This window comes from Lepidochelys olivacea (assembly GCF_965140295.1).
Source record: "Lepidochelys olivacea isolate rLepOli2 genome assembly, chromosome: 24".
In the NCBI taxonomy this organism is placed as follows: domain Eukaryota; kingdom Metazoa; phylum Chordata; order Testudines; family Cheloniidae; genus Lepidochelys; species Lepidochelys olivacea.
The window spans coordinates 14738569-14759565 of NC_140434.1; the positions used below are offsets into that span (position 1 = coordinate 14738569).

A 20997-nucleotide genomic window follows, 5' to 3' on the forward strand; every position below is an offset into this window, starting at 1 on the left:
AGGCGGCGAGTAGAAGCGGCCAGGGGAGGCTAAGCCTCCCCAGACAGCAGGCCCACCACCTTTGGAGACCACGGCTGCTGAAAGAGTGGGTGCCCCGCCCCGAGGCCCCGCTCCTGCTTGTCCGAGGCCCCACCTTCCCTCTGTCTCTTTCTGCCCCACTCCACTGGCATGGGGGTCTTGAGGGAGGGGTGAAGAGGGGTGCGCGGGCAATGAGCAACCGGCCGGCTGGTCAGCCGGTGGGCGGGCAGGGAGGGAGGCCGGGGGAGGGGGTGAAGAGATGCGCGCATGCGAGTGGTGAGCTGGCTGGGGGCGGGAGAGTGTGTCTGGGGGAAGAGGCACGAGCAGTGGTGGGGGGGGAGGGTAGGCAGGGGCGGAGCATTGGAAGGCCTTTCAGAGATGGCGACTGAGCAGGGGTAGGCCTCGGAGCGGAGTCACGGCCCGGGTGCACCCAGCCTCCCCAGATGGAGGAGTCACGTGCTGCCCATGCTCATAACACAAGAACTAGGGGCCACCAAATGAAATTAATAGGGAGCAGGTTTACAACAAACAAAAGGAAGTATTTCTTCACACAATGCACCGTCAACCTGTGGAACTCCTTGCCAGAGGATGTTGTGAAGGCCAAGACCATAACAGGGTTCAGGAAAGAACTAAATGAGTTCCTGGAGGATAGGTCCATCAATGGCTATTAGCCAGGATGGGCAGGGATGGTGTCCCTAGCCTGTGTTTGCCAGAAGGTCAGATCGGGGACCTGTCGTGCCTGGTGCTGCACAGACACAGTATCCAGAAGAACTTACAATCAAAATAGACAAAGGACAGGAAGAGAAACTAAGAAGGAAAGGTCCAAGGTCACGCAAGAGAGCTGAGTCTAAAACCTATGTCTCCTGACTCCCAGCCCAGTGTTTTAGCCCCAAGACCACATTGCCTTTAACCTTTACCTGCTACTATGTATTCCATCTCCCTCCCCTTGTCTCTCCCCAGAGGGGGTCAGTCACACACTCACTTGTTCTTTAATTTTTTTTCCTCTTCTTCATTCATCTGGGTTATAATTCTTTATATAGGGGGTCAGCATTTGAACTGACCTTTCCTGTCAGTCCGAGGGCATCGTCTCCTCCCATCGGGTTGTACTCCCGGCTTCTCTGGAACAAAGACTGCATGCACTGGGCTGACATATGATACTGCCAGGCCTTGATTACTCCTGGGATTTGGCCATGAGGGATCCTGGCTCTTCCTTTACGCAGATTGTGACGTTCCTCTGGTGTTATCTGGACCGGTGATCTGCTAGGTCACTCCAATCCTCGACACTGCAAGCCAGCCTTACCTTGCTCTGCTTTGAGAACCCCCACTCCTGGGCTGTTCACACACAGCCTCTGGCATGTAAGCTGCTCCCAGCTACGTGACTGGGCACTTTTGGCCAGCCGCTGCTTGGATTGTGCACACGAATGACACTAGCCAGTATCTCCGGTCCTAGATACAATCCTAGGAACCTCCGTCTTGCAGTGTCCAGTTATACCTGCTGGATGCTGCAAGCTTATACGAATTCATCAATTTAACAAAGAAATTGATATGTACCAGGCTTGTTATCCCAAGAGGAGTCTCTGACTCGCTTCAAACCAAATGCACTGCTTCAGGTAGAATAAAACAAACAAATTTATTAGCTACAAAAGAGATTTTAAGTGATTATAAGTCAAAGTACAACAAGTCAGATTTGGTCAAATGAAATAAAAGCAAAATGCATTCTAAGCTGATCTTAACACTTTCAATGCCCTTACAAACTTAGATGCCTGGCTGGTTGCCCTTCAGCCAGGCTCTCCCCTTTGATCAGCGCTTCAGTTGTTTGGTGGTGATGTCTGTAGATGGAGGAGGAAGAGCATGGCAAACTCTCTGCCTTTTATCATGTTCTTTCTTCCCTATTGGCTTTGCTCCCCCTTTTCAGAGTCAGGTGAGCATTACCTCATCGCAGTCCCCAACTGACCAAAGGAAGGGAGGTGACTCACTGGAGAGTCCAACAGATCCTTTGTTGCTGCCTAGGCCAGTGTCCTTTGTTCCTGTGAGGCTGGGCTGGGTTTGTCCCATCCATGCCCTGATGAGATGTGAACTGCTCCTCTGCTTTTGGAGAGTTTTAAGCCATGAGGACACATTTGCAGCCTCATAACAATATACATGAAATTACAACCTATAACATTACTATAACAACAATGCTCAGTGCATCATGAGCCTTCTGAAGACACCCGACATGACAAACTTTGCATTGGATACCACACAATCATATTATAAGGATGAACATGGGGGTACAGGGTGTTCCCTCAAGGAACAGAATGTCACACAGATGCCAAGACCTGCTTGACTGTGGTCTTTGGCTATTCCAGTCCTACCCTCTTTGGATTAATGGAAGCCAAGCTGGAATTCTCTCCTGGCTATCATGCAATTTCTGGTAAATCTTTGGTACCCAAAGGTCATATACTCTGCCTGATTAATTACACCTCTGTGCTTGGACTCCCAATCAGTAACTCATCTCCATCTGCAAGGAGCATGGGAAGAGCAGATGAGCTGACCTGGCTTGGAGAGCACTGGGTTCTGTAGAAATGCTCTTAACGTCTTCCCTGTAGAGCTGGTCCGCTGATAGCTGCGCTTGTTTGGCTATTCCCACAACCTGGAGCCTGAGGCCCTTGTGGTTTGCTAGTTTCACTTGGTTGAGAACAGCTTTGTGCTTAGCAGTCAACTCTTCTAAGTGTTCTGAAATCCATTTGGTTGCCCAGATTGCTTTGAAATTTTGTACGCCTCAAGGGGACACCGGGTAGGGTTAGTGACCCAAATCTGGGGTCATTTGAACAAGGAGTTCCTGAAATCCAGCCCCGCCAAATAAAACAGATTTTCTTATGGTTGGCTGATTCTACCATTTTTTTTTTTTTGCACAGACCTAGGATCAAACCAGTGTGGTCACATGGTCTGACATTATCCCCATTAATGCATAGCACCTGCTGCCCCTTTAGGGGAAAAACAGGTAAAATGGTATTAGAAAAAGCATTTGACTCTCTAGACAGGGCCGTGCTAACACTCACATGCCAAATGGATTGCACTGGACGTGTGTCTGTTACTCTCGGTCAATGGTGTGGAGAGGATGCTTATAAAATCTGCAGACACCAAGCTGGGAGGGGTTGCAAGTGTTTGGAGGACAGGATTGCTAAACATGCCCAGGGTTTTCACCTTTCCCCACAGGTCAGGTTTTCTAAACCTTTGATCATTTTTGTTGTTCTCCTTTGGTCTCTGGCGAGTTTGTCCATACCAGTCATACAGTGCAGCACCGAGAACTGGACCCAATACCCCAGCTGGGATCTCAACAGTGCCAAACAGAGCGGGACCGTTACCTCCTGTGTCTTACATACAATCCTCCTGTTAATACACCCTAGAAAGATACTAGCCCTTTCTGCAACTGCGTTGCCTTCCGTTTGTGATTCACTATCACCCCCAGACCCTTTTCAGCAGTGTGACCGCTGGGCCGGTCAGTCCCAGTTTTGTTGTTGTGCATCTGATTTTCCCTTCCGAAGTTCAGTACTTTGCACTTGTCTTTCTGGAATTTCATCTTGTGGATTTCAGATGAATTCTCCAATTTGTCAGGGTCGTTTTGATTTTTTTAAAAGTAATTTTCCATGAGAAATTTTGGAATGTTTCATAGGAAATTTTGTTTTTTTACTTTTGTGGGAAATGTATTGCAGTAAAATTTTTGGAATATTTGTTTTGCAGAAATTAAAACAAATTCCATGGGACATGTTAGATGTTTTTAATGGGAAATATTGAATTTTTTGGGGGGGACTGTTTCCAGCATGAAATTTAAAAATTTTTGTTTCACAGGAAATTTCAATTTTTTTCATGACAATTTGACTTTCCTGTGGGGCAAAATCCCGGGGTTTATAGATTAATTAGAAATAAGAGTTGCCACATAGGGTTCAACCAAGGGTCCATCTAGCTCGATATCCTTACTCCATCAGAGGCCCATACCACAGCTTCAGGGGCAGAACACAGCATAGGGCAATTTTGGAGTGAGCCATCCCTCCTTCCCTCCCCGTTTCTGGTAGTCAGAGGTTTAGGGTTGCATCCCTGGCCATCTCGGCTAATAGCCAAAGAACTTACCCAGGTCTTTTTTGAGCTCAGCTACACGAGCTGCAACCACAGTGGCAAGGAGTTCCACCCGTTAACAGACTCATTAACTGCACTTTTATCCCGCAGGGTGCCCCAACTTGCTCGATGTTTGGACTCCCCCCACCTCAGCAGCTCAGGGGCTGCACCCAGCCCTCATTACCCTTGCAGCCACCTGACCTCATCAGCCCTGAGGGGGAGGAGGGGCGGTGCCCCACACCGAGCCCCTGCCCTGGGGTAGCACACGATGCGCACGGACGTTTGCACACACTCCCTGCGGCCGCTCGGGGTGGCTGCGCGCATGCGCCGGCGGCGGAGACTACATTTCCCGTGGTGCCTCCTGAAGGCGGGGGGGGGGTTTGAGCGAAGTTGTTGTGCGCATGCGCAGAGGTGGCTCTTCCGGAGCGGGGCTGCGCGTGCGCGGGTAGATCTGCTGGCAGCGCGGCGGCTGGCGGCGCCGGTGGGGCAGCATGAGGCCGGGTGAGCGCGGGCGGCCCACGTGGGCGGCCGTGGGGGTCTCGGTGTCCCCGCAGAGGGGGCCGGTAGGGGGGCCCGTGAAGGGTGGTGGTCAGTGGGGGGGGGGAATCACGTGGCGGGGGGGGGGTTTGAGGGGTCACTGTCCCTGGGAGCTGGGGGTTGGGGGATGTTTGGGGGGTACCGCGGGGATCGTGTCTCCGAGGGGGAGGGGAGCGGCCGGGGGGGCGCTGGAGAGATGCCGGGAGGCAGGGCGGCTGTGGAGTGGCAGGTGCGTGGGATGGGGTCAGTGGGGTGGGAGCCCCGTGTCCTTGGGGGGGGGGGCGTACCCCTGGGAAGGGCGGTGATGGGGGGGAGCAATGGTGGGGAGCGGTGTTTGGCTGCAGGCCGATCTCTGTCCCCCCTCCCCCCCCGGTTTTGGAGGTGTGGGGGGGTGCTGGCGGGGGGGCCGTATTGGGGTGCTGTCTGTAACTCTCTCTCCTGGTTACAGGTTTCAGCCCCCGCGGGGGGCGCGGAGGAGGCCGAGGGGGCTTCCGGGGAGGCCGAGGTAAGTGCCCCGTGTGCCCTAGTGGCATCACTTAAGTAGGGGGGAGCTTTGTGGTCAGGGAGGAGTGCCTGACTGGGGAACATTGGCTCAGGGTGGACACTGACTGCACGGACAGAGTGCATCCTACCCCAGCTCCATCGGGGTGCCCTGGCCAAACCCCTGCCTGAGTCATTTCCCCCCTTGCGATCTCAGGGGGACGCTGGTCCCCTTCACATCCCGTCCCAAAGAGTGCAGATGCTGGGCCCTTCCCCTTTCCGCGCAGGGTGGGGGCGCTGGTGCAGGGGGACATTCCTGTTACTCCATCTCCTCTCTCTCTTGTAGGTGGTGGGTTTAAATCTCCTGGCGGAAGCAATGGAGGCTTCCGAGGAGGAAGAGGAGGAGGCGGTGGTTTCCGAGGAAGAGGCGGGCCAGGCTGGGGCGGCCGTGGAGGTGGAAGTGGAGGTGGAAGTCGGGGCGGCCGAGGAGGGTTTAAAGGAGGCAAGAAGGTGACGGTGGAACCCCATAGGCATGAAGGTAACCAGCCAGGCAGTGGGTGCTGGAGTGGCATGGGACGCAGCAGTTTTGCCTCCCCGGAGCAGTGGGGGCTGTGTGGCCAAGGTGGTCTGTCCAAACGGGAGCGGGGTGGCACTGGGGTTCTTGACCAGATGCTGGGTCGTGCTTGATTGGGGCACAGCTGGGGCTGAGCACTGTCCAGCATTTCCGATATTACTATTGGGAGGTTGTACAGCTGATCCATGGCTTGGCTGCCCAGCTGAGATCCCCTCATGATTCTCAGGAGTGTTCGACTACTTCCCGTAGCTGGACATGTTCCCCCAGCTCAGGGAGGGGGCTCCCCCTGCTCTGATGGCTTCCCATCTTTTTCTCCCCACCCCAGGTGTCTTCATCTGCAGGGGGAAGGAAGATGCGCTCGTGACGAAGAATCTGGTGCCAGGCGAGTCTGTGTACGGGGAGAAGAGGATCTCAGTGGAGGTAGGTGGCCTTGCTGGGCGGTGGTTGGGAGAGGTTCAGGGAAGCACTGGCTACGCCAGGACTTGGGGGTGGGATGGTTCCAGCCTGCCTGGGCAGCTCCAGTGTGACGGGAGCTGGTGCTGTCATAGGAGGGAGGGCGTTGGGGGGTGGGGGAGGATGCAGCTATTGAGCATGCTTACAGCCAGCTGGAAGCCCCCCAGCTCCGCTCTGACCCCACTGCTCTCTCTGCAGGACGGTGAGCTGAAGGTGGAGTACCGCGCCTGGAACCCCTTCCGCTCCAAGCTGGCGGCGGCCATCCTGGGCGGCATCGATCAAATCCACATCAAGCCGGGAGCCAAGGTCCTGTACCTGGGAGCTGCCTCTGGGACCACGGTCTCGCACGTCTCTGACATTGTGGGGCCGGTAAGGAGCCTTTCCCTCCGGAGCCACTGCTGGGCCCGGGTCTGTAACGGGGCAGGGAGGAGGACATCTAGAGGGTCTGACTCAGCTGTGCTGAAAGAGGACAGTGCTTGGTTGCCTTGCAGTGGCGGCGTGGGGTGGCAGGGAGAATGGGAAGAGAGGCTGCTCTGCTCTTGCGGGAGATGGCTGACCTTGGCTCTTTGCTGCACGCAGGAAGGTCTGGTGTACGCCGTGGAGTTCTCCCATCGCTCGGGCCGTGACCTCATCAATGTGGCGAAGAAACGCACCAACATTATCCCCGTCATCGAGGACGCACGGCACCCGCACAAGTACCGCATGCTGATCGGTGAGGGCTGCGGGGCCCCGGGCTTCCCTGGCAGGGGGGCAGGCTACAGAATTAGGATCCCCCGTCACACACAGGATCCATTAACTCCCCACCCCTGCTGATAGAAATGGCTTTCTCAGCAAGCGGGGGCTACAGAGTGAGATCCGTCCCATCATGCCCAGGGTCCTGTAACCCCCACAGAACGGCTTCCCCAGCTGTGGGGGGAGCTACCAAGAGAGGTTCTCTGCCATGCACAGAGGCTGGGCTGATGCTTCCCACTTGCACTGGGGGACAATGGGGTTCCCTCTCCCCAGCCGCTGTCTTGGGTGTCTTCTGAGCAGCAGGCTCATGCTTGGGCTGGATTGCGGTACATTGAGGGGATGGGCCTGGCTCCATCCCCTGGCTGGGGGGATAGCAGAGGCAGACATCTAAACCACCCTCTTCTCCCTGCAGGGATGGTGGACGTGATCTTTGCTGACGTGGCCCAGCCTGACCAGTCACGTATTGTGGCCCTAAACGCTCACAACTTCCTGAAGAATGGAGGGCACTTTGTCATCTCCATCAAGGTAACGGCAATGGGGCCTGGCTGCTGCCCCTCCCAATGCCCTGGTGTGGGGCCCGTGGGCTGTCTAATATTTGGGCTCCGTGGGGAGCTTCCTGGTCACTTGTTGCTAGTTATTCCAGTAGTCCCCAAGGATCAGGGGGGTTTGGTGTGCAAGGTGCTGCACAAGCTCAGGGTAACTCCCCTGTGCTGCAGTCCCGTGCATTGGGACCTTTTGGGGCGTCCTGTAGGCCATCTCCTCTGGCCCATGCTGGATCCCCTGGGCTGCAGGCACCGTATGCAGGCGTTGTCTCTTGTGGAGGTCTGCTGGATCTCCTGGGCCAGAGCTGGTCCCTCCAAGCCCTTGACTGTAGGCTCCTCTGTGTCCCTGGAGGAGGGGGCTCAGCTGTGGGGCAGGTTCAGGGATGGCAGGAAGGTAACTTTTGGCATTGGGAGGGGATACTCAGTGACAGGATCGCTCACAGAGGAGGGGAAAGCTGCTTAGCTGCTCACTGCTTCCTTCTAGGCCAACTGCATCGACTCCACAGCTGCGCCCGAGGCCGTCTTCGCCTCTGAGGTGAAGAAGATGCAGCAGGAGAACATGAAACCCCAAGAGCAGCTGACGCTGGAGCCCTACGAGCGAGACCATGCTGTGGTGGTGGGGATTTACAGGTACAGCTGCGCGATGTGAGAGGTGGGGTTGGGGAGGAGAGAATGTCTGGGTTTGCCCAGCAGAGGGATTGGGGGTATCCATGTACCCCCTAATGGGAACGTGCATGCAGGTGTGGTGGGTAAAGGCTTGCCCTGTGAGGCTGGGAGGCATCTCTACTTGGAGGGTGGATCTAACCCTTGTCTTTCTCTTCCAGACCTGCCCCCAAACAGAAGAAGTAGTGTCTCCTTGAAGCTCCTTGTCACTGGGCCCCCAGGCCGGATCCCTTCGTCTGCTGGCATGGGGCCTGGGTGTGGGGTTGTCTCGCTGCCCACCCTCCCTCTCCCCTGGGACTCATTTCTATTCTGCTTTGTGGCTTTTTTTTCCAAGATGTATTTTTATTAAAATATGGGAAAATGGTAGTGGCAGGTTTGTGTGTGCTAGGCAGGCAGTTCACACGCATGAGTAGTGACCCTGTCTTCAGTGGCTTCCGCTTGGGCCATTTGCCCTACTCCCCCCCCCAACCCTGAGGGTGACTGTTGGGCTGGGGAAGCTCAGTGCCTGCTGGGGATGGGTTGGGGTTTGGCCTGGTGGGGAAGGGACTCCCCCCAGCCCTGGGGGGAGTGTCTCTGGAGGAAGACAGGGGCCTGTTCCTTGATGTTTCCAAAGCGGGGGAAGGAGTTTGTCAAGGTATCTGGAAAGGGTAGGGTTGCCAACCCTCCTGGTTTCACCGGGAGTCTCCAAGAATCAGGCTTGATCTCCGGGAGGCTACTGAAGCCAATTTGGAAGATTTTAGGCTGCTAAGAGTCTGGCTGCCCAGCTGGGCTGAGGCAGGCTCTCTGGCTCCATGCTGCTCCCGGAAGTGGTGACATGTCCCTACAAGCCCTAGGCCAGTGGTTTTCAAACTGTGGGTCTGGGTCGTGGAATGTAAGGCATTGGGTCTACAGCGGCTCTGGTCAGCACCACCGACCGGCCCATTAAAAGTCTTGTCGGTGGTGCTGCTGCCTGGCTAAGGCAGGCTAGTCCTTAGCTGTTCTGACATCGTGCTGCGCCCTGGAAGCGGCCAGCAGTGGGTCTGGCTTCTAGGCAGGGGGGCCACGGGGCTCTGTCTGCTACCCCCGCCCCAAGGACCAGCCAGTGGGAGCTGGGGGGAGGCAATGCCTATGGGCGAGAGCTACGTGGAGCCGCTTGTGTGCCTCTGCCTAGGTAGCAGCAGGTTTGTCTGCTTCTGAGGCGCAGTGCGATAGGCGGTGCTAGGACAAGCAGGAAGCCTGCTTTAGCATCCCACTGCGCTGCTGACTGGGAGCCACCTGAGGTAAGCCTGTGCCCCCCGCCCGGAGCCCCTTCCTGCACTCCAAACCCCTCAGCCCCACCCCAAAGCCTGCACCTCCAGCTCAGAGCGGTGACCCCCTGCCCCGGCCCAGAGCTCCCTCCCAAACCCCTCATCCCCAACTCTGTTGGGTTGCAGGCATCAACAAATTTCTTCAATGGGGTTGCCAGAGAAAAAGTTTGAAAACCCTTGCTCTAGGTGCATGGGGGGTGAGGGGATCTCTGCACCCTGCCCCGAGTGCCCCATCAGCTCCCATGGGTCGGGAATGGGGAACTGGGGCCGCTGGGAGCTGCGGGGGCGGTGTCTGCAGGCGGGGGCAGAGCTGCCTGCACCTAGGCGCTGATGCTGGCTACGTTGATGCTTGCGGCAGCCGCCTGCAATAAGCACCTCCCGACCGGAGCCTGCCCCCTGAACCCCCTCCTGCACCCCAAGCCCCTGCCCTACTCCCCTCCTGCAGCCAAACTCCCTTCCAGAGCCCGCCCCCCAGGCCCCTGCCCCAGCTCCGCCTGGAGCCCCCTCCCACCCTTGGAGCCCCGTGGCCCCCGGCCAGAGCCGGCCCCCAGCCCGCTGAAAGTCCGTGCGGGTGGGGGCGAGTGACTGAGGGAAGGGGGCTGGAGGGAGTGGGGGCGTGGCCCCAGAAGGGGCGTGGCATGACTGTGGGCGTGGCGGAGGGGGCGGGGCAAGGGGTTGGGACAGTTGGCAACCCGGGGGGGGGGGCTCCGGCCCTGGGCGATCCCCAAGGGTGGGGGGGGGCAGGTAGCCGGCCGCGTTAAGGGGAGGAATTGGGCCGGGGCCAGCGGGGCGAGGTCACCGAGGGGCGGGGCCTAGTCTGGTCCGAATGGGCGGGAGCCTCGTGCGGAGGAGGAAACGCCCTGGCCCAGCCCCCTCCGAACGGCGAGGGCAGAAGCCCTTCAGAGAAGGGGTGGGGCTGCCCAAGGACTCCCCTGATTGGATGGGGGTGCGCACGCGCAGTTCGTGGCTTCCCCGCCGGCGCCTGTGGCTTGCGTTCGGGAGAGGGAAAGGTCACGTGCTGGCGCGTGCCCTGTGAGGGGGGGGGAAAGGAGGAAGCGCCTGCGCACCGTCAGGAGCGGTCACGTGGTACTTCAGCGCCAATGAGGCGGTACCGTCGGCGATAATTTATGACACCATCAAGCGGCTCCTCAGTCACTTGTCAGGGCTATTCCGCTTGCGCATTTCGCCCCGTTGATTTTGGTCACGCGCCCCTTCCGTAACACGCGTGCGTAGATTCATTCTGGTCAGTCTCATCACGTGGGCTGCCGGCCGCGCGCCTGCGCACGCTCCGCTGGCTGGCCCGGATCACGTGGGCGGCCGGCGCGGCGCATGCGCGGTGCCCCGGCGGCGGCGGCGGTTTGTTGTGGTCGCCATTTTTTGTTGCATTACTGGGAAATCCCGGGGCGCGCGCAGGAGCCGCCCGACCGGACCGGGACCCGCCGCCGGGGGGCGCCGCCCGCAGCGGGACGGGACCGGGACGCCTCCGCCCGCGCCGGGCCGGCCCGCCCGAAACCCTCCGCCAGGGCCGCTGCCGCAGGTGAGACCGGCCGCGACCCCCCTGCCCGGGACCGGCCCCGACTCTGGGACCGGCGCAGTCCCGGATCGTCTGCCCCGCCCAGCTCAGACCGGCCCCTCCCCGCCCGGGACCCGCCCCATCCCCTCTCCCCGCCCCCGGGATCGGAACCGGCTCCGGGACCCGACCTCGCACGGGACGGGCCCTCCCCCTGCCTCCGGGACCCGTCTGGGACCCGTCTCGGCCCCTCCCGCGTCCTCCTGGGATCTGACCCGGTGCCCCCGCCCCCGAGATCCGACCGGGCCTCTCGCCGCCCGGGACCAGCTTCCTCCCTCCCTCCCCTCCCCGTGACCGGCCTCTGCCCCCGTGCCTGGCATCTCCAACATCCTCCTTTCTTCGCCCGGGATCCTCCCCTATCCCGCCCATCCCTCTTCTCACTAGGGCAGCTGCCCCCAGGAACCCCAACGGGAAACTGCCCCCCCCCGGATGATTTCTTCTCTGCATGTCCCCACCCCGAATCTCCCTTTCCTGCCAGGGCGCCTGCCACAGGGGAGATAGGCCTGGCACCAGCCCTTGGCTGGAGACCTGCTTCCCAGACCGCCATACCAAAATCCCCTCCCTCTTTTGCCTGGGACCTGACCCTCTTCCCCCCTGTACCCCTGCCTGGCCCAGAATCGATTCTTTCCCCTGGTTCTGCCAGAAACCCCAGCTATCTGCTAGGGCCACTGCCATGGGTGGGCCCACCTCCACCCCCAATTCCCCACCTGTCCTGCTACCCTCCCCTGGCAGGGACGCTGCCACAGGTGAGACCAGCCAGGGTCCCTGCTCCCTGCCTGGAGCCTCATCTGTCTGGAACCAGTCTGCTGTACCTAGCATAGATCCCCTCCTCCTGGGAAATGACTCCTTCCTCCTGCCCCGTTGTATGTACCGTGGATGTTGCACTTGAAAGCCTTGCCTGCCCTGAAACTACCCTTCTGTACCCGGTCTGGATCTTCCCTCCTGGGAGCTGACACCCCAAGATCTAACTTTCCTCTGAAACTGATCCATCCCTGACCTGCTCTACCTGCCCTGGAACCCACCATAAAGAAAGTGAGCCCTTGCATCTTGCCTCAGAGCCCCTGGCCCCCTGTATTTGTAACTGGCCCTGGATCCCATCAGCCAGGAAGCGACGCTCTGTTGCCCCACTAGAATCATAGAATATCAGGGTTGGAAGGGACCTCAGGAGGTCATCTAGCCCAACCCCCTGCTCAAAGCAGGACCTGCCCTGGAACTCACTGCCCAGAAAGTAACTTCCCCTTCTCCATAGCCCTCTGCCTGCTGTAGCTGCTCCTGAATCGGCCACTTGGCAACCCCCCATGACCTCTGGGAACACCCTGTACTTCACCCGGGAACTCTAGCCCCACCTCCTTTCACAAAGCATTGTTCTCACTGAATGTCAACTGAAAAATTCCCTACGGGAATTCCACCCCCAAACACCTTCCTGGAACTGTCTTGCCCACACCCGGGAGCCACCTGGGATATCTACCCATTGCAGTGCCCTGCCCCCCCCCCCCCCATATTTCCCTGCACATGCCCCATGAGAACCTTGATCCCACATGGGTATTCCTGATGTCTGGACCCTGGGAACCCTGTTACATTTGTCACCCCACAAAAGCACATGGAAACTCCTTTCTCTTCTGGTACTGCCTGGAAACTGCCCCCTCCTTCCTCTACACTGGTACCACTTGAAAGCTCTATCCTGATGCTATCTGTAGACCCTCAATTTTTCCCCCCTTAGGTACCATCACTATGTTTCCCTCCCCTTCTGCTTGGGTGGCTCTCTTGATCTTCTGTGGCACCCCTGAGAAATCTGCTCCTACATGCTGCTTAGGGCCTTGTCCCAATCCATGCCCCCCCCCCCCAAAAAAAAACAAAACAAAACTGTGCAGCCCATTCCTGTTCCACTCCAAGGAACCTGGCCCCCTTCCCACTTCTGGGAACCTGGAATCCCTTTCATCTCACTTCCCTATCTAATCCTAACAACGCTTTACTGCCATGGCCCTACACCATCCCAGGTATCACCCCCTAGCCCTACCTGACCCACTTTCACTCTCTCCCCAAGCTTTGAGAGGTGATGGGGTGATCTTGGTCTGGGTGGAGTTTTTGCAATTGGGGTGTGTGTGTCTGGGGTGAGGTCTGCACTCTATAGGGGTATCTGTATCTGTGCAGGGGGGGTTGCGCCTGATGCTTTGTGGGGATATTTGCATTGGAGTGCTGCAGATCTGGGATGAATCCGAGTTTGAACAGGGACTGTGTGGTATGGATCTAGGATGAGGGGGTCTGGGAAGGGCTGGTGCAGGTCTGGGATGGGAGGGGATCCGGTTTGGACAGGGCCAGTGTGATGGAGGGATCTGTACGGAGGGGCGTAGCTGCAGCATTTTAAGTATAGTCCTGCCCTCGGTTTCCCTTATTGAGGGCAAGTCTACGCTACAAAATTAAGTCGACCTAAGTTATGTCCATGTACAGCCGCTGCAGTAATTGAATCGGTTTTACGTGTCGACACTATGCGTCTTGTGTTGGCGGTGTGTGTCCTCACTAGATGCACTTGCATCGATTTAACTGCCAGTGTGGGGCATTGCTGGATGGTTTCTGAAAGGCAGCAACATTAGATGTAAGCAATGCCACCTCTACCTAACTAAATTGACCTAAGCTCTACTCCTCTTGCGGAGGTGGAGATGAGTCGGTGTAGTGGGCGAGATACGTTGGTGGGAGCTACATTTTAGTGTAGACACTTAACAGAGTTAGTTCGACGTAAGCTGCCTTCTGTCAACCTAACTCTAATGTAGACCAGGCTTGATTGTCTGTGCAGTCACACACCAGCCAGTTCTCCAGTTGTCCATAGAGTCTCCCAGTAGAAATGAGTGGTGAAGACCCATTTCCCAGAGTCAAACAGAAATATGGTTGTGGGAGTGGTGGGCCCCATTCCAGCTGCACAGATGCTGGAAGAGGTCGCGGCCATTCGTGCTTTTTGCAGGGCATCTTTACATGCACATATGAGTGCAGTCATTCCGGTTTGTTTCCTAGCAGAGTTTGGAGAGTGTTGCTCCCAGGGGAGTGGGGAGAGCAAAAGACTGTGTTTGGTTCATTCTGATCCATCTGGGCTCCTTGACTCTGGGGTGCTGCCTGTGGGAGGGCAGCAGTGTGGATTTGGAGTTCTGGCACCGCTGGAGGGCCTTCGTCTCGCGGCTGGTCTCTGGCCTAAGGGTGTCTCCCTTCCCCAGGGTCTGCTGGGTTTGCCATTGTTCTGGTGGACTGATCAGGTCTTAGCTACTCCAGAACTTGTGGCCTTGACGTAAGCTTGAGTGTTAATTTCCCTCGCCTCCTCATGGGCCAGCCCCTTGTGAGTTTCTCTCTCCCCCCTGCCCCACTCCCTGTGCCTGTCCTCTGCCATTTCCTCTCCTCCCCCTCCTACACAGAGGGTCTGTCCCCATCTCTCCTACGGTTCCCACAGTGGGCTCGCCTCTATCTCCTCACTGTCTCCCTTTCCGTGTTTCCCTGGTAGTAGAAGAAAGGGACTCCTGGAACAACAGTGGCTGTCTGTTTGTTCATGTTAAGGCTTAGTTGGAAGGGGATTTTTCTGTCTCAGTGGGGGAAGTGGCAGTCAGGGGCTCTCCTGGCTTAATGACTGGGGAGTTCCTAGAGTCGCCAGCTCTGAGAGGACAGCCATCCCAGTTCTTAGAGCACTAGCCGAGGACTTGGGAGACCCAGGTTCAGTTCCCTGCTCCACCCCAGTCTCCCTGCGTGGCTTTGGGCAAGTCATTTAGCTGCGTTGTGCCTCAGTTTCCCCATCTGTATCAGGTGGATAATGGCCTCCTGCAGCATTAAAGAGTGTGAGGCACTCAGATTCTGTTGTGGTGCAAGCCATGTAAGTACATAAGATAGAGAGAGACCCCTTCAAAGTGCTGTAGATTAGCCACATGGACAACCCATACTGTGTTGTTTGGTAGTGCCCTGAGCCATGGCCCCATCCTGCTCTGGCTGGAGTGGAGCCCATCTCTGAGAATGCCAGTGCTGTTGGCTGGGCCAGGAGGAGGTGGTGGTGGGTGTCTGAACCCATCCCAGATGGCAGATGCATGCTGGGGCCACCCAAAGCATTTTAACTCTGCCCACATGGGCTGCCCTGGGAGAACCATGTCTGTCCATCACGGAGGGGGTAATGCTTCCAAGTGAAATGAGCCTGTGTGATGGATGGGTGCCCAGGAACTGATTGGAAGCAGTTTGGGGCAGGGACTTTCCGCTGAATCTGTGTCTGTACAGCACCTAGCACAAGGAAGATCTGGTTCATGACTGGGGCAGTTAGACCCTACCATAATACACTTAAACCCTACCGTAATACACCTAACAAAACAATAACATACAGCTCCTGACCCAGTGGTGTCCTAGCCTGTTAGTAGGGCTCTTAGGTGTATTACAGTACCAGCTAATAAATAATGTGCCGCACCCAGCACAGTGAGGTCCTGGCCCATGACTGGGGGCTCCCAAGCACTGCTGTAATACACCTAATAAATACTAATATACAGCATCTAGCACAGTGGGAGCCTTGTCTGTGCTGGGGGTTCCTAGGCACTACCCTAATATACCTAATAATAACGTACAGCACCTAGCACAGTGGGAGCCTTGTCCATGCTGGGGGTTTGTAGGCATAGACACTACCATAATACACCTAATAAATAATAATACACAGTGCCTAGCACAGTGGGGCCTGGACTGTGACTTGGCCTTCTAGGGCTACCACAATAATAAGTGCAGTGCTGAACCAGGAAAGGATCCTGCCTCCTAACCCTCAGGGAGGGAGGTTTATGTCCCAAAACAGCAGATTTTATATCCCTCATTTTTAAAAAATCCCATGTAATATAATGCTGATGTTTTAATTATTCATCCCCATTCCTAATCCCTTTCTCAGTCCTGGCCCAGTTCTTATGGCGGTGAGTTCTGCAGGTGAACAGCGTTGTGTGTACAAAAACAACTTTTCCTTTAATTGGGTTGCTGTATCTTTTGCCACTCCAGCAATAATATGAAGAATCCACACAGGCCCGGCTGGGTCTCAAATAACCCTGGTTATTAAACACACACACACTTGCAAAGCCTATCTCACATATGTACTGCTGCTCTGGCTGGCTTCTGGCATGCAACACGGTGAGCACCGCTAGAAGGCTCACAAACTACTTAGAGTCACTACATGGTTTTAAAGCAGTTGCCTTTTAACCAGATTGGTTGTGTGAAAGGTGAAGGGGGGTGTACCCACTCTTTATACCGCTCTGGTGCGTATCTCTAACCTTCTCTCATAAATCTTTGCTCCTGGACACACCTGTCATTCTAGTTTTATACTGCAGCCCATCATCATGGTACCTGAGCACCTTCCGCAAAATTAATAGCAATAGTATGTTCTCTTCTGATGGCCCCAGCCCTCTGAGCAGGTGCTTTGGAGGAGTCAGCCACGGTGACCCCTGGAGCTGTTCCCTCACCCAGTTACTTTTGATTTATGAGGCGGGTAAAAGTTTCTGGTGGTGCTCAGTTTCAGATGGGGGCAGAGTTAAGGTGCCCTGCCTGCCCCGACAGTGTGTGTGGAGGCCGCCACCCTGGGGGGTTGAACTGGGGACCTCCAGAACTAGAAGCATGAGCAGCTAGAGCAGAGCTAGAGCCAGGGCTCCTTAGGTTTTTGCAGACTTGGCTTCTCTGTGGATTGAGTGCAGAGACGGAGCTGTAATACCCACTCACCAGTGGGCATTTCTGAATCTTCCAGCAGCTTGAGGCTTTCTCTAAAGTGCAGCCTTGACTGGGAACTTGTAGGATTCCTGCTGTGTGAGTTAGATATGCCCTGGCACTGAGACTTTGTGGCCATGGTGGCAGGAGAGGGGGCTGACCGTGCCAGAGACTCTTGCTTCATGATCCTTTTTCCTGGGAAGAGACTAGGGCCTAGAACTGCCCACGGAGCCGGGACAGCACAACGACCGTATCCTGTAAAGTGAGCGAGTGGCTGAGTTCTGCGCTCCTGAGTGCCCTGCAGCGCTGGGCGCGCAGACCTGGAGGTGGCAGGCGCCTGGGGTGCCATAGCAAGGCCCTGCCCTGGTTGTGAACATGTGGGAATGGCTGGGGATCCCCAGAATGGATCATGTGGTGGTGGGAGCTGGATTGCACCCCACCCCCTCCGGTGTGACGTGTGAGTGATGGGGGCACTTGAGGGAAGTTGGGCAGTGCCAACCCCAGGCTCCAGGGCTGCCCTGTGTGAACTGCTTCATGGTGGCATGTGGGAGGGAGAGGTGGTGCTGTCATCCTGTGCCTCACCCCCACTGCTCTTCCCTGCTTGTGCCTGGGTGGCGCTGCGCTCCCGGAGGAGCGGGCACTGCCTTGATCCCTCCGTGGCGCAGTGCCAACGGCCCGGGCCCCGCTGTCTCTGGGGCAGCCGGCTGAGTGGGGAGCGGGTTATTTATAGCCCTGTGTTCCTGGAAGGAGATCTGGCTCTTCCCAGGCGGGTATTTTTGGAGCCTCTCTGTCCTGCTCCTGTTTCACGCTTTGTTTGGGCATAATCGTCCCCGCTGCATCCCAGAGAGCCTAGCAACACGGGCTGCTTCCCCATTGGCTCCCGGGGATTCTGGCTGGCCAATGGGGAGCCTGTTGCCATGGCAGAGGACTGTTGCACGGAGGCAACTCAGAGGCAGGCGTTCCCTAGATCTGCTGTCAGGGCATCCGGGTTGCAGCCGCCTGGTTCCAGCGAGTGGCAGGTGTCCCTCAAGCTTGGGCTGCAGGGGCCCAGAGCGGGGATCTGCTCTTTGGGCAGTGGGACTTGATCACGCTTCTAAGTGCCCATCCTGCCCTGCCAATGGCCAGGTTTTACTTCGCAGCCTCTGGCCTAGAAGCAAAGTGCAGACATGGCCCTTTGCCAGGAGATCCAGGCACTGTGCCTTGCCAGCGTGGGTTGAAGTGCCTTGCAAGAGACACACAGTAAAACTGTCCTTTTCTCCTCCTGTCCTGGGTCACAGCTCGTCAGAGGATTGCAAATGGTGACAATTACATTTCCACCTTTCCGGTGGACCCCTGACCATGTGTCATTTCCCCCTCATTGCTGCACAGGGGGTATTCAAACTCATGAAATCCCCCCCGTGTGAGAGGGACTTTTTATATCCTGTGGGGATGCGATTTGTCCTATTATAATTATCCCCTGGTTTCAGGTACTTTCTAATCCAGGGAAATGTCACTGATTCCTGCAGATTCTAAGCTTTCAGGAAAATAGTTTCTAGCCCTTGTGATTGGGAAGTTAAACCTTCCAGTGGTGAAGCTGACAATGCAATGCTGTTTTCCTGCATCTGCAGGCAGACAGCCATGCCCGGGTGCCTCTGCTGCTGCTTATAGCTCTGCCAGGCTGCCACAGAACCAAAGGAGCCAGAATCACCCAGATGATTGGTCAGCTGTGAAACTGACAAGATTTGGGTCCGTTTCATTTTGCTTATGTTGGCAAAGGTCTGAGCAGCAGCAGAGGCAGGCTGCTCCCATCCTGCAGCCAGAGACTATGGTTTTGGTGGTGATGGGAGCTAATGTATTGGATAACTACTATATAGAGGCTGGCATAAATACTCAGACTGTAACCCTGTATGGTGTATGCAGCACCTGGCGTGGTGGGGGCCTGGTCTGTGACTAAGGCAGGACAGATAATTGAGCCTTTAAATTGTGATTTGAGGACTTCAGTAACTCCTGCAGAGGTTATGAGTCTGTTACAGGAGTGGGTGGGTGAGGTTCTGTGACCTGCAATGTGCAGGAGGTCAGACTAGATAATCCTGATAGTCCCTTAAAGTTTCTGATATACTCTGTTACAAGCATCAGCAGCCTGGGAGTGCTGCTTGGCCTTCTCTCTTCTCCCTGTGTATCATTTTATCATTTTTCTCCATGGCTCTGGGACTGTCCTGCTCCAGCCGGAGCTCAGAAATCTACAAACCAGTGAAGCAGCTGCGCAGCCCAAGCCCTGTGAGCCTGAGTGAGTTGGCGCAGGGCTGGCTGTGGGTTTGTCTTCGCTGTGTAGACATAGCCTTAGCCTCTCTGTCCTTCAGTTTCCCCCCATGTACAAAGGAGGTCATAGTGCTGTCCCACCACGTGTATGTTGTGAGATAAATACATTAAAGATTGTGACGTGCACAGATACAGCGGTGATGAGAGGGAATATAAGCATATAAGATACTTCCCTCCTTGTGCCTCTAAGTGAGCGAGTGGCTGAGTTCTGCGCTCGTGAGTGCCCTGCAGCGCCAGGCGCTCAGACCTGGAGGTGGCAGGCGCCTGGGGTGCCATAGCAAGGCGCTGCCCTGGTTGTGAACATGTGGGAATGGCTGGGGATCCCCAGAATGGATCATGTGGTGGTGGGAGCTGGATTGCACCCCACCCCCTCCGGTGTGACATGTGAGTGATGGGGACACTTGAGGGAAGTTGGGCAGTGCCAACTTCTCTGTGAAAAGGGGATAACGATACTGGTTTGTGAAGTGCGTTTAGGTCTATGGATGGAAAGAGCTAGCTATGAGCTAGGTATCTAGATAGAAAGGGATTAGTCATTGTTGTGACTAACAAGAATAGCCAGAGCTGTTATAATCAATACTGTGACCCTCTAAAACAATCCAAGAGTTCTGGGATATAATCCTCCAACTCAGACCTCTAACTGAGGAGGGAGCTTCCGGAGTCAGGTTATCCCATTCCTGCCAGCAGTGGGGTGTTTCATGCCATTTCCTATGAAGCATCTGGTGCGGATCGCTTTCTGGAGACAGGATACCAGGTTAGATGGACCCCCTAAGGTCTGACAAGATACCGAACTTGACAGGTCCCCTGGGTCTGATCCAGGCTGGTGGCTTCTGTGGTTTGATCTTTAATCAAACTCCCTTGCAGAGTTTTGATGTTGTTTGTAAAACACCCTCTTTGCATTCAGGTAAATAAGCATTGAAAAATGACTCCATTAGAGGTGCAAACCTTGCTCTGTGACTGCTGCCTTACGAGCAGCACATGCTTCTCCACCCATCAGAAGATTGGTACAGAAGATTGACTCCTGTGAATGGGCAGTAGAAAATAACTGTGTCTGTCAGCCTGTGCTGACTTTAAACTTTAAAGCTGTTGGACCCACAAATCAAGCCAGGTTTGGGCGGGTCTGTCTCCAGTTTCCTTGAGTGCTCAGTGTTATGCAGTTCAGCCAATACAACCATGGCTGCGTGTAACTTCCCCCACACTGAGGCTGTAATTTTCGCCCATGGCTTAATGTTTAGATCTTGCTGAGGTCCGTAAAGCAAGCCAAGTTTTACAGGACTCTAAGCGCACGGTGTTACTTTTGGCTACACGCATCTCCCCCAAGGCTGGGATTTTCAAAGGAGCGATGTGCCTGGTGTAGGCACAGTTTTTGTACTAATTGAACTATTTTGTGTGTGGGGTGGGGGCGTTATTTGCAACTGGTATCATTAGATGAGTACGGCCCCTAGCATGGATGCGGATATGTTGGTATAAATATGCCTTATAGTGGGGTAGGTATTTCCCCTTTCCCTGCATGAATGGATCTGGACAAATTGGAGAATTGATCTGAAATCAACAAGATGATATTCAATAAAGACAAGTGCAACATACGCCACTTAGGAATTAAAAATCAAATGCACAACTACAAAATGGGGAATACCTTGGGAGGTGGTAATACTGCAGGAAAGGATCTGGGGGTTATAGTGGATCACAGATTGAATATAGGTCAACAACGCGATGCCATTGTGAAAAAAGGCTACTGTCATTCGTTCTGGGGTATTTTGACAGAAGTGTTGTATGTGAGATGTGGAAGGTAATTGTCCTACTCTACTTGGCACTGATGGGGCCTCAACTGGAGTACTGTGCCAATTCTGGCTGTAGGACAGATGTGGAAAAGTTGGAAAGAGTCCACAGGAGAGCAACAAAAATGAACAGTTTAGGAAACCTGACCTCTGAGGAAAGATTAAAATAACTGGGCATGTTTTGTCTTGAGAAGAGAAGACTGAGTAAAACCTGATAACAGTCTTCAAACATGTGAAGGGCTGTTTATAAAGAGGATGGGGGTCAGTTGTTCTGAGTGTCTACTGAAGG

The 20997-nt window shown here is 55.6% G+C and overlaps 2 protein-coding genes across 2 annotated transcripts in view; both read left to right on the top strand.

Moving 5' to 3' along the window:
* Window positions 1-4520: 4520 nt before the first annotated feature.
* On the top strand, window positions 4521-8460 carry FBL (fibrillarin). The gene is made up of 9 exons (XM_084613373.1): window positions 4521-4614; window positions 5099-5155; window positions 5477-5668; window positions 6030-6124; window positions 6356-6526; window positions 6737-6869; window positions 7302-7414; window positions 7916-8061; window positions 8256-8460. The coding sequence occupies exons 1-9, from the start codon at window positions 4605-4607 to the stop codon at window positions 8278-8280; spliced, it is 942 nt and encodes a 313-aa protein (XP_084469499.1). The 5' UTR covers window positions 4521-4604; the 3' UTR covers window positions 8281-8460.
* Window positions 8461-10784: 2324 nt separating this feature from the next.
* The window catches only part of LOC311512283 (dual specificity tyrosine-phosphorylation-regulated kinase 1B-like), a 29958-nt gene continuing 19745 nt past the window's right edge, over window positions 10785-20997 (top strand). Inside the window, exon 1 of the mRNA XM_084613422.1 lies at window positions 10785-10917. The gene's annotated coding sequence lies outside the window, so the exon portion shown is untranslated. The remainder of the gene's footprint in view (window positions 10918-20997) is intronic.

What these genes read in the sequence shown, in the direction of transcription:
- FBL (XM_084613373.1), top strand. An exon ending in AGAAGAGGATCTCAGTGGAG is followed by an intron (nt 6,125 to 6,355) that starts GTAGGTGGCCTT and finishes CTCTCTCTGCAG; the next exon opens with GACGGTGAGCTGAAGGTGGA. An exon ending in TCTCTGACATTGTGGGGCCG is followed by an intron (nt 6,527 to 6,736) that starts GTAAGGAGCCTT and finishes TGCTGCACGCAG; the next exon opens with GAAGGTCTGGTGTACGCCGT.